This window comes from Choloepus didactylus, chromosome 1, assembly GCF_015220235.1.
Source record: "Choloepus didactylus isolate mChoDid1 chromosome 1, mChoDid1.pri, whole genome shotgun sequence".
In the NCBI taxonomy this organism is placed as follows: Eukaryota; Metazoa; Chordata; class Mammalia; order Pilosa; family Megalonychidae; genus Choloepus; species Choloepus didactylus.
The window spans coordinates 120,751,655-120,763,895 of NC_051307.1; the positions used below are offsets into that span (position 1 = coordinate 120,751,655).

At 32.7% G+C, this 12,241-nt stretch overlaps 1 protein-coding gene across 3 annotated transcripts in view; it reads right to left on the minus strand.

Annotated features, from left to right (window-relative positions):
- Positions 1-12,241, minus strand: part of ECT2 (epithelial cell transforming 2) — a 70,486-nt gene that overhangs the window by 53,671 nt on the left and 4,574 nt on the right. For 2 of the 3 annotated variants that reach the window (XM_037826709.1, XM_037826701.1), the window contains 9 exons: positions 11,954-12,136; positions 10,651-10,740; positions 9,759-9,866; positions 8,784-8,857; positions 7,930-8,060; positions 7,672-7,787; positions 7,507-7,569; positions 5,655-5,877; positions 121-257 (listed from right to left, as the gene is read on the minus strand). In XM_037826709.1, coding sequence (XP_037682637.1) covers positions 121-257; positions 5,655-5,877; positions 7,507-7,569; positions 7,672-7,787; positions 7,930-8,060; positions 8,784-8,857; positions 9,759-9,866; positions 10,651-10,740; positions 11,954-12,136 — 1,125 coding nt within the window. The remainder of the gene's footprint in view (positions 1-120; positions 258-5,654; positions 5,878-7,506; positions 7,570-7,671; positions 7,788-7,929; positions 8,061-8,783; positions 8,858-9,758; positions 9,867-10,650; positions 10,741-11,953; positions 12,137-12,241) is intronic. The other variant, XM_037826717.1, reaches the window with a different exon arrangement.

A 12,241-nucleotide genomic window follows, 5' to 3' on the forward strand; every position in this document is an offset into this window, starting at 1 on the left:
TTCATTTTTAATATGTATGCTCAAATCCTATGCTTATGTATTTTCTTACATGAAAAAGTCTTTTTGATTTTACTTAGGAATACTAGAACAGAAATCATTTGCAACCAAACTTATACTTACCTGAATAATTGTCGCTAATATATTTACATAATTACTTTCAGTCTGATAGAGTTCTTTTGCAACTTGCCACCTAGCTGACTGCTTTTGAGGAACTGGAGTAGAATTTTTAGAAGATTTTGTACAAGACTTTGGTGTTTCTGAAAGGTAGAAAGGATGAAAGATTTAACAGAAGACAGATATAAGTACCAAATATTGTACAGACTTAACAGAAAAAGAGGGGAAAACTCCTCCTAAAAATATATCACATAGATTTTCATTAAAGTAAAATTTTCTCATAGGATAAGGCCAGAAGAAAATAATATTTAAAAATATCACTGACTCCTAATTTATATACTCTACTTCATAAGTGGTCTGAACTTTTCAAAAATGTCAAGGTCATTAATCATAAAAAAAGATTGAGGAACTGTTCCAGATTAGAGGAGACTGGAAAGATATAACATAATAATGTGTGATTCTGCATTTGATCCAAAACCAGAAAAAAAGATCTTTTTCTTTTGTTATAAAGGAAATTAGGACAATAGTGGGTGAAATTAGAATAAGTTCTGTAGATTAGATATTAATGCTAATCTCCTGATTACAATAATTATACTGTAAACATAAACACTATTAAAGAGTCTTTGTATTTTGGGAAACACATTAAAATCTTTAGAGGTAAAGGAACATAATGTCGGCAACTTACTCTATAACAGTCCAGATATAAAAATATGTGTGTGAATAAAGAAAGAGAGATTAAATAAATGATAATGCAAATATTTTCATTTTGGGGAATCTGAGTAGAGGACAGAGGAAATTCTTTGTATTATTTTTATAGTTTATCTGCAAATCTGAAATTATTTCAAAATATAAATTTTAAATAATACAATAAAATGGATAGCAACGTGTAAAAATACCTCAAGTTTGATAAGGTTAGTGTGATTACACAATAGTTATAATGGAAAACTTCAAATAAATAAGGAAGAAGGCCCCCCAAAAAAGTTCCCAATAACTGTAAATTCACTGTCAGTTCCAAACATCTTAACATGTTATAAAAACATCCGCTTCAATTCAAAGTGGAGGATTGGTATATTTATACGTATTTCATGAAAGAAAAATTTTAAAAACACAGTGAAATGTCATAAAAGCTTAAAAAACATTTTTATATCAATATAAGTAGATTACTTCAACATTATGTACAGAATCAATTAATGACAAGTTTTTTAATAGGAAAAGGAATGTATAACATACAATAGTAATGACATGAACTATAGATGGTATACATTCCTAGTATACCACTTTTATTGAATGGTAGATAATTATAATGTTTTATATTAAAACAAGCATATATACTATGGAGTTTTAAATATTCTTTAAAGATAACAGACTTCTAAGAAAGTTTACACTTGTCATAGATTATTTCAGGCTATATCTACCAAATCCAGAAGACTGCCCTTACAGGGTACTGAAGTGGGAAAATCTTGAGAAATGTTGCCCTAATTTAATTATATCTTGTCCAGTCAGGGATCTATATACTGGGGATTCTATTTCATAAAGTATCTAATATAATATAGTTCTCATATATTAATTTGTAACATGTATATATTGAATTTGTATGCTCCGAAAAATTAACAGGGCAAAACAAAAAAAATTTGAACTCTATTAGTTTAAGTTATACAACTTAAATTGACACTAATCCTAAAAATGCAGCCACAATTAAATCATTTAATAACTCTTATGTCTTGTAAGGATGGCAGTCAACCCCTAAGAGAAATCTCATTCTAGATTCTTTTTTCCAGGAAATGAAAAGAAGTGAGATAAATTCCCATTCCTTTGTATCAACTTCCTCAGCAACCTCATAAACATTTATACAATTTAACATGCATCTTGCCCTCAAGGTATAAAAAGTATACTTTGTAGGAGTTATCTTTTTATTAAAAAGTTAATTCATTTTAATTTCCAACATTTATTGAACACATATTAAGTGTTAGTGATTAGGAATACAAAAGTGAATAAAACAAAATGCTTTTCATATATAGATTAACGTAAGATGATGCAAAAACTGGCTATTAAAGGCCAAATATTATTATTTTTTCCTAACTTTTTTTGTGTGGTCCTCTAGACAAATGTTTGGCTGCCTCTTAGGGTCTGAATATTTTGCTACATATAATCAAATAAAAGTGAAATAAAGATGTCACAGAGGAAATCAGTTGGCTATATAAGCAACATTACCTTGGTGAAGTCACCAATTCAGGATCTAGTAGTGGTCATCATTTTGTAGACTGAAAAATTAAAATATGCTAAAACACCCCTAAAACTGATCAGGGTCAAGGAGACTGACTCACTCTAACCAAATCTAGAAAAGACTAACATTCAATTGATTTAATTTTAGATGCTACTTTGTTAATATAAAACGAAAAATGTAAGGATGACTACATGGAAAGTGAAGTCATAATCTAACCTATCCTTTATTCCCTAATATCCTTCTGTTTTCTTTGATGGTTCCTTTTCTTTCTTCTGTCCCCTAAACTGCATATTCAAGCTTCAGCCCTTCATGATCAGCATTAACCATCCCACACCCTTTTGTATTATGATCACATAACCAGTAAACTCTTAGATCTACATATTTAACCATGATCCCACTTCTCTAAAACTGTACTGCTGTCCTCCAAAAACTAAACTCCCTATAAGCTCATTTATGCCAAGGTAATATATTTCTTTCACCTAATACTTTGCCAACATTTCTTCCTTTTTCCTTTCTATCACTCACATCTACTAATATTTCCTCAATGCTTCTTTTCTTTCCAACCACTATCTACCCTGGGTCAGACCATTATCACCTCCCAGCCCATGTCATGGTAGTGGATTACTATACAGTCTGCCTGTCTCCAAACTGCCTTCCTTTTTTTTTTTTTTTTTTAATCTTCATTTTATTGAGATAGATTCACATACCACGCAGTCATACAAAACAAATCGTACTTTCGATTGTTTACAGTACCATTACATAGTTGTACATTCATCACCTAAATCAATCCCTGACACCTTCACTAGCACACACACAAAAATAACAAGAATAATAATTAGAGTGAAAAGGAGCAATTGAAGTAAAAAAGAACACTGGGTTGCCTTCCTTTTAATCATTCTTCAGATCAATCCACTACAAATTAACTATTCAAACAGTTACTCTGCTGTTCAAAGAGTTGCTAAAGTCCCTTGCTAAAGACAATACAAAGTTCAGACATGTCAGTCTGATTTCTAAGTTCTCCTGTATTCATCCCCAATCAAATATTTCTACTTTAATGGTTACCTCATATTCTAAGAGAAGTGACCCAGTCATTGTTTTCTAGAAATTCAGTTTCTTTGCCACCATCTGTATCCTTGCTCCTCTTTATAAATTCAGTCTAGGCCCTCTTAAAATTCACTTTCTATTCCTTCCATAAATATTAAGTGATACCTACTCTGAACTAGGCACCAGGGATAAAGCAAAGAATAAGACAAGGTTCTTGTTCCCTTAGAGCTTACATTCTGATGAAGCAAATCAAAAAGAAGCAAACAAAAAAGAGAGCTTCTAAAAGTGATAACTGCTCCTGAAGACAACCAGGTAATGGGTTGGTAGAAAGGAGTGGTAGGACAGGGATTTAACTTTATAGAGAGCCAGTAAGATTTGTGTGAGGAAGAGGGAACAATACAAAGTTTCTAAGGTACAGATGTGCTAGAAATATTCAAGAATGACCAAAGACAGGATGACTGAAGCTTAAAGAGTATTATTACAAAACATGGTACCACATGAGGTCAGAGGTAGGCAAAGATGGGATTATATAGGGACTTGAAAGCTACAAATACAAAGTCATTGAATGATTTTAAGCAGAGGGGTGATATGATCTAATTTATACTTTTTGAAGACCTAAGTGCTGCTTATAGGGAGGCAAAAATGAAAATAGAGAGAGCATTTAGCAGACTACTACAATAATGTGAGATACTTTTTATAGAGAAAGCTGATAAAAGAAAGGTGGTAAAAGGAACCAAGGAGCTGAGAGTTGTGGAGAGAATCAAGAGTTCTAATTTGGTTAGGTTAAGTTTAAGATGTCTCTTAGATATGTACAAAGAAATATCAAGTAGGCAGTTGGACAGGAAAGATGATAAATTTGGGAGTCATAAGCATATAAATATTATTTAAAATCATGGGATTAAATGTGGTCATTTAGGGACAACACAGTAGAAAAGAAACACTGACTCAGGAGTAACACTGGACATTTAGAGTTGGAGAGCAAAGTACAGCAAAGGATGAGAAATGAGTGATGTCACAAAAGCCAAGAGAAGAAAACGTGTCCAGGAAGCTATAGTAGTTCATGTACTGAATGTTGTTGATTACGTGAAAATTGTCAGTCTCCAGAAAGAGCAATTTCATATAGTGTAGAGACTGAAGTACAATTGGAATGGGTTCAAAAGACAATGGGAAGCAAAGAAATAAGAAATAATGGATCAAGATAATTCTTTGAAGAGCACTGTTATGAAAGGGAACAGAGAAATGGGGCAGTAAGTAGAGGGTGTCAAGAGGTCATGGGAAGGTTTTGATTTTTTGTTTCTTAAATCCAGAAAATACCACCTATGTTCACAGGCTAAAAACAAAAAAATGAGAGAAATTAATTGTGGTGGTTTGAAGCTGTATGCACCCCAAAAAGTATGTTCTTAAATTTAATCCATTCCTGTGGGTATAAACCCACTGTAAGAAGGACTTTTTTATGAGGTTACTTCAGTTAAGGTGTGACCCACCTCATTCAGGATGGGTCGGTAAGCCTATTACTGGAGTGCTTCATAAATGGAATGAATACAGAGAGAGAGAAAGCCATGGCACCAAGAAGCAATAGTTACTGAAACCTGGAAGAGAAGGGAGACACCAGCAGAGGCCACCATGTGCTCTGTCATGTGATAAACTAAGGACCAAGGGTCGCCAGCAACCATTCCCAGAATGGCACAGTCTTGGGTCATCACCTACAATATGCCTTGATTTGGAATTTTCCCAGGCTCAGAACTGTAAGCTAATAAATTCCCATTGTTTAAGCCAACCCATTTCATGGTGTTTACTTCAGCAGCCTAGGAAACTAAGACATCAATGATCAGGAGAGAGGGTTTAATTGTAGGCGCCTCCCTCTATCAGTTCAGCATAAAGTGAACTCACGTTCCTGACTTCATTGTATCTATTTTCTGCATAATTCTTGTGACATCCTCTGTATTTTTTTTAGCCAGTTTTAAGAATTTGCTCTTTGAGCAGTTCCATCATTCTCTAGCTGTGTGACCCTGGTAGTGTGTGACCCTCACTCTACTCATGAGTTAAAAAAAAAAGCAAAATAAAACCTATCTTATAAATACACAAAATAAATAAAGCACTTAGTATATGCTAAGCAACCATTTGGCTTTTCATGCATCTTTTCTCCTCAGTTAGAACAAAGTTAATTAAAGGTAGAGCCCTTCATATTCACTATTGGAAGAATTTATCTATATTCTAACAATCATTTCATTCCATTAAATATTAAAAATCAATTTTTTAAAATATGAATTACCTCCATAATTAATGCTAGACTCTGGTGTATTGGAGATATCTAAGAGTGACCCAATAGAAAGGGAATGTTCCGCTGATGGGCGCTTACGGGGAGGGAATGGTGACATGTCTGTCTCTCTTGACAGCTGAGCAAGTGTCTCTTTTAAACGACGCCTCTTTCGATTGCTATTTGGAGTATGTAGAGAAAGCAGTGACACTGATTTCTTGAGCTCAGGAGTATTAGCCTGCAATCAAAAACACAAAATCTCAAATTTTACTTCCATGGTTCTTTACTAAGACAGGAACAAGAAAAAATATATTTATATGAGTCTGACAAAATCTGGATTCTGCACAGTAATTTTACAACCCTACACTCGGCCAGGCAATTCAACTGCCAGGCAATAAAACATAACAGTCAAGGGACCACTGTAATTGTCTAACTTCTAGCACCTCATTCTTTTTCTTCACAGCCCTATCACCATTATATAGTCCCCTGTTTGCTTGTTTACTATCTACTCCCCCATTAGGCCATAAACTACACAAGAACAGCAAACATTCATATTTTGTTCACTGTATCTATAGCACTTAGCAGTGCTTGGACATAGTGCTCTCCAATACTTGATGAATAACATATGATTTTAAGAGGTGCCTAAAAAAATAAAGCACACTTCTTAAACTTTATCTTAAGAACTTTATATTGAGCACAGAAGACTTTGAGGAGAGCACAGTTTGGTTCCTGTTTAGATGTTGTGGAAGCACGATAAATCTACACCTCATCCTTGAAATACCAAAATGAAGTAGACCTTCCTTTAAAGCCTGCTCCTTTATACCTTTATTCCACATTTGGTTGAATGATTCAGCTCTCTTCATCAGATCCAGTAGGAATCCTGGATTTTCTTTGCCTACATTCTCCTACTAGTCATATTGTTAATGATATCATTAATACCCTCAATGGCTCCCTAGCTACTTGTTAGTTTAATGCCCTCTCAAACTCTCATACCCTTTCTCCCACCTGCTGTTCTAACCTGAATGCCCTTATTCCAACTGCATGGTGTTGGGGATTGAATTATGTCCCCCACAAAAATGCTCAAGTCCTAACCCCTGGTCCTATGGTTAAAAACCATTTGTGAATAGGAACGTTGAAGATGTTGTTAGTTAAAGTAAGGCTAATCCAAATAAGGGTGGGCCTTAATAAAATTTGATAAAGTCCTCAGAGGAGAGGAAATGTGGACAAGTGAAAGAGACAGACAGGGAGAGAGATGGCCATGCAACAGAGGTAGAAGTTGAGTTATGCCAACAAACCACCATCTGAGGGCTACAGACTTCAGAGTAAACATGATTCTACCAATACCCTGCTTTCAGACTTCTCACTTCCAAAATGGTGAGACAATAAATTCTTGTCATTTAAGTCAACTAGTCTGTGGTACTTTGTTACAATAGCCCTGACAAACTACGACACCTGGTTAAGTCTGCTCAACATTTATTTGCTCTTTTCAAGCCTGCCTGAGTCTCAAAGAAAGAGTAAGGTTACCTAGAATACATTATTCGATTATAGAACATATCATTCGGCATTGTTCTAAGTTTCTGAGAACAAGGATGCTATTTTTCATAGTGGTATCTCCAATAATTAGCACAGAATATGACATGTCAGATTAAAATAATATCTATTACATTTAATGGTTTCACTTAAATCATTATAGACTAAGACTATTACTTGATATCCCATTGGTTAATTATTCTGAAACTCATAAACATGATGCAAAAGATGATATGCATACTAACTATGCCATGCTCACCAAATTCTCTGGATAGAAAAGTGTTATCTTTATGCAATTGAGTTCACAGAACAAATGAGTAAAGGACAAAAAGCATACCTTTTCATATAAATACATAGTTTCTCCAGCTCGGGCATCCATTTGAATGCTTCCCCAGAACCACTATGGTAGAGGAAGAACATTTTCATTAAGAATTTAAATTCTACCTTATCAGAAAACTATTAGTAATGCTCATAAAAACAATCTTTTTCCTGAATTACTTGCCTCTTGCTTAACAACATAAAGTTTCTCCAAAGGTTCAAACGGAAGTTCTTTTACTATATTCTCTTCAACAATAAGGTGAGTACATCTTTCATCTCCAACTGGTAAACAGTTACCTCCTAAGAAGGAATGCAAACAAGCATTTTAAAAATGAACTATTTATCTCCAAACCCAAATTTTTAAAGAGACATATTCTCCAATAAATGATTAAACAGGTATAGTGGATAATACATATATAACTTAAATTATGCTAAAATTCACCTTGCATTTCAGTCATTTCTTCCATATTAGTTTTCTCTTCATCTGAAAATCCCAGGAAACTTAAAACACAGTCTTGAAATGGAGGAACTTTAAATTCATTTTGAAAGTCATCAACTGCTGCACAGAAATCCCTAAAAATAAAATACACTCTTTTAAAACCAGCTTACCTTAAATTCAGATAACTTAGGTATATCAATTTACAAATACACAGTAATTCCCTCAAGGCTCTTAGCATATCCATTTATTGAAAATATTTTACATCTTGTTCTGAATTGTTAACAAATTCTGCAGTAAAAAGCAAAAACTGACTGTGTCCTCAAGTTATTCCAGAAATAACTTCTCACAAAATTTGGTCACAGGTAATCTTCACAGGAAGATTCAAATTTGTGCTCTTATTTGAAATTTTATACGCATTCCAGGGCCCTATATTTGCATGAAATCTTAAGTAATGATGAAGTGCAGTAACAACTAACCACAAGGTTGGAAAGTTTTGCCAAGTAAAGTAAGGCAGTGCAATCACCAATTAAAATGCAACCAGACAAACATAAAATAAGAAAAATTCTATCCTAATTCAAAGATCACAATGCCCTAAGTTAATATCTAATAATTTCAGTGTTTATGATAATCAAAATTATTTCACAAGGTAAAGTCCAACAGCACCACTGATGTCTTTCAATTTTTTCTAAAAATTTTTTATAATTTTGCTCCTCCTACACTTTATTCCTTAAGCTACCCAAAAGAAAGAATTCCTTTTTTCTATACAATCAATGAATTTAGGTTTTCAACACATAAGACTTATCTTCCTAACATACATTTAATTTATATTATGAACTACTGGATTTCTAAAAACTTACTGTTCATTCCTCCTTTCCCAAGCTTTATAAATCCATTCTGGCTTCATAATAGGAGTGCCCAGGCTCACAGCAACCTAAAAACATAAACATCAATTATGATGAATTTTCACTTTAAACAAACATTCATGGAAATTTTAAGAAACATTAAGTATATACACATACATACACACACACACAGTTATTGCAGTTTTGAATGATCATACATCTGTTTGTGACAAAATTTTTTTAAAAATCAGAAAAACAGTCTTTCAATCAGTACAACTTAACTTTAAAACAATTTCCAGGGTGTCCAAACTGTTTCCTTATTTTAAATACATATAGCTCTAAAGTTAAGTTTTATCTTAACATATTTCTATTTCTCCATGTTCCCTTTTTGAAATTACTGACCCCCCAACTTAGCACTACTGAACAAAACTTCTGATTAAAGTCACTAACACCTTAGGTATGAGTTGGTAAATATACCTCCTAGAAATTCAAGATTACCCCAAAATTGCTATTTGCTATACAAATACCCTGTGAAGGAAGGTGGGAACAATGATAAACTCTTCCTAAGATACTCAAATGCAACCTTAAACTAAGATTTCAATCTTAACAAAAGTATTTTCTCCCGTTTATTTATAATTTTCACAAAACATTCATATAGCTCTGTTCTTGTACAGAACACCTAGGCAACAGCAAAATAACTGTTCTCATCACTTCCTGACCCACTCATTCACTACTGTACACTGTGCAGAGTAACCTGCCTGCAATGTTGTCCATCTATCAACCCTTGCAATCCTACTCATCTTTCTAGTCCTAGCTCACGTTCCATTGTCTCCTTAAAAGCTAAGGGACTACTAAATGTACTCACAGCAAAAACAGAATTTCTGATCCTCAATAAATTGTGGAAGAAACCAACAAGAGGAGATTGCTATTATTAAACCCATCCCAAAATAATGCCATATTGAAAAACACAAAAAATACCCATTTACATACCCTACATTTTTCTCCTTGAGTACAATTTGCCACCAAATGTGTAACTTTTGAATTAAAGTCTTTTCGAATAACTCCACCCATGTGATGGACCAATGTCACCAATCTGACCTCAAAAGAAAAACAAGCAGCATTGATTTTATGATTAATTAGAATAAAATTTTAAACTATGTTTACAATTCACTTAGTGTTTACTAAATACTTTCTATTTATAAGATTCATACAATATTTTTCATAAAGATATTAAATTTTCTATCAAAAGAAAACATTAGAAAAAAGATCAGTTCACCAACAGGCAAAAGCAAAATTTACAGAGATAAGCTTAATAAAGATCATGACACAAAACTAGCATAATTAAATAACTGGCTTTCATACTGCCCACATGCATTACTCTTTTCTATTCGAGTTATAGCATATCAAGATTCTTTCCACACCTGGACAACTTTTATCTAACAAACTTCTGTTCATTTCAGTGTTCAAAATTAGAGTAATATCCATTTGCTGCAACATAGAAAATTTGGTGAACAAACAAAAGAAGTTTCCATAATTCTTTTGGGCAGGGAGAATATTTAAGATTGGACTTGTATAACACAAAATTGCAGTGAGTGCTGAAAAACTTCAAACAACCAATATGATAGATAAGATACTTAAGACAGATAACAGATCAGTTATCAAATTTTTCTGTTAATTTATATGCCAAAAATGTTAGTTTCTTTGGCAAACTCTTCAGAATTTTTTCTTCTCATAATTTAAAAATTGGCATATCCGTAATATTTTTTCCTTCAATGTTTTTAAAATAAAACCATGATACACCAAGCGAAAAAAAAAAAAAAAAAGCCAACTTAAATTTGTTGCTGGAAAAATATTTTTGAATAAAAATTTTTAAAACACTTACTAGTTCTTCTTTCTTCCTGAATCCTGTAAAGCATAGTACTAGATTCATCATACTTGTACAATAGAGCGGACGACATGAAAATGGCAAAGGCTGCAGGATACAACAATTTTAAATCTGTAAGCTGACTTTATAGTAGTAAATTGAATGCATTTTGCTTGAACTAAACATATTTCTCTCTCTTGGCAATCAACTTTCCCAATCCAAAGAATTACTGGCATTTTTCAATATGCAACAAAAATGGCAAAATGCAAGATTGCCAGTTTCACAATAAAAATATTTCCCATGATTTGCTAATCAATATATACATATAATTCCTAAATCATATTTGATTGAAAAATTTGACATAAAGAAAATATTTATATCCAAACATTTTGTCCCAAAATACTCTGACATATGAAATATTACCCATAAGCAAAAATTTCAGATTCCATGCATCACTGTTAATGCTTTCACTTAATGTGACTAAAACAAGTCAAAGACAGTTTATAAGAAATACCAGGTAAATATAATACATATATTTGAACCAAATATAATTTCATTTTTTGTGAACCAGGAAAAAACAGAGAGTCAGTCAATAATTTAACTAATGAAAAAATATATATCAGAGACACAGGGAAAAAAACCTAATATATTTGATTCCCACCATTATGCACGAAGATTCTTTGTCACAATTTTGGTCTTCAAAAAGTTTATTTGGTTTTTGAAAGCAACATCTCTGAACCGAAATACTAGAGTGTTAAAGATCATCCTGTGCTTAACACTAGTATCTATAACAGAAGCACAACAACCTAAATGCTTTTAAGGGAATAAGGCAAGCTTAAAGAACATGTGAATATGTAGAAAACCAAAGACTTGGTTTTGGGACTAACTCTACTACAACCCTTGCACTGAAATGCTGATTCAAAACAAAAAGATAAAATTAATCTCCCTGATTTAAAGTCATGCATTAACTGATAAAAATTAAAATGTGTTATCTGTTCTGTGTTGAAAAAAATAAAAGTCTATAGATAATGTGTGTATACAGTTCTGGAACCCAAGTTTAAGCAAATTACTTCTTCTAAAGCATATCAGGTATTAAGACAGGTTGTTATTGTTTAACTTTCTAATGTCTTAACATTTTCCACCAGTGAAGCTTCCAGCAGGAAGAACTAAAGGACTATATTACAATAGCCACTACTATTCCTATTCTAAATATTTCAGACTGTCAATAATTAACAGGACACTTTTGCTTAAGAATTTTCACAAAATTCACTAATAAAAATGTAACCTTGAAAAGTCAAAATAAACATATATTATTTCTTACCTCTCCTTTTTGAGCACAATTAAATACCACCGGTGGTCCAATAACTCTACAGTCAGCCTTGTATAAGTCATTAAAGACAGAATCCTGGAAGTCCATGACTATGAATACATTTTCAAATTCTGGAGAATCCAAACCTTCAAATTGTTCTATTGATTTCATCTTTACAAAGGGTACTTTAATTTCCTTGATTTTTTTCATGTAGTTATTGGAAATAAAAATTATTTATATATTATACAAATTAATTCATACCATTCTAAACAAGGCCTAAAAATCAATTTGACATCAGTC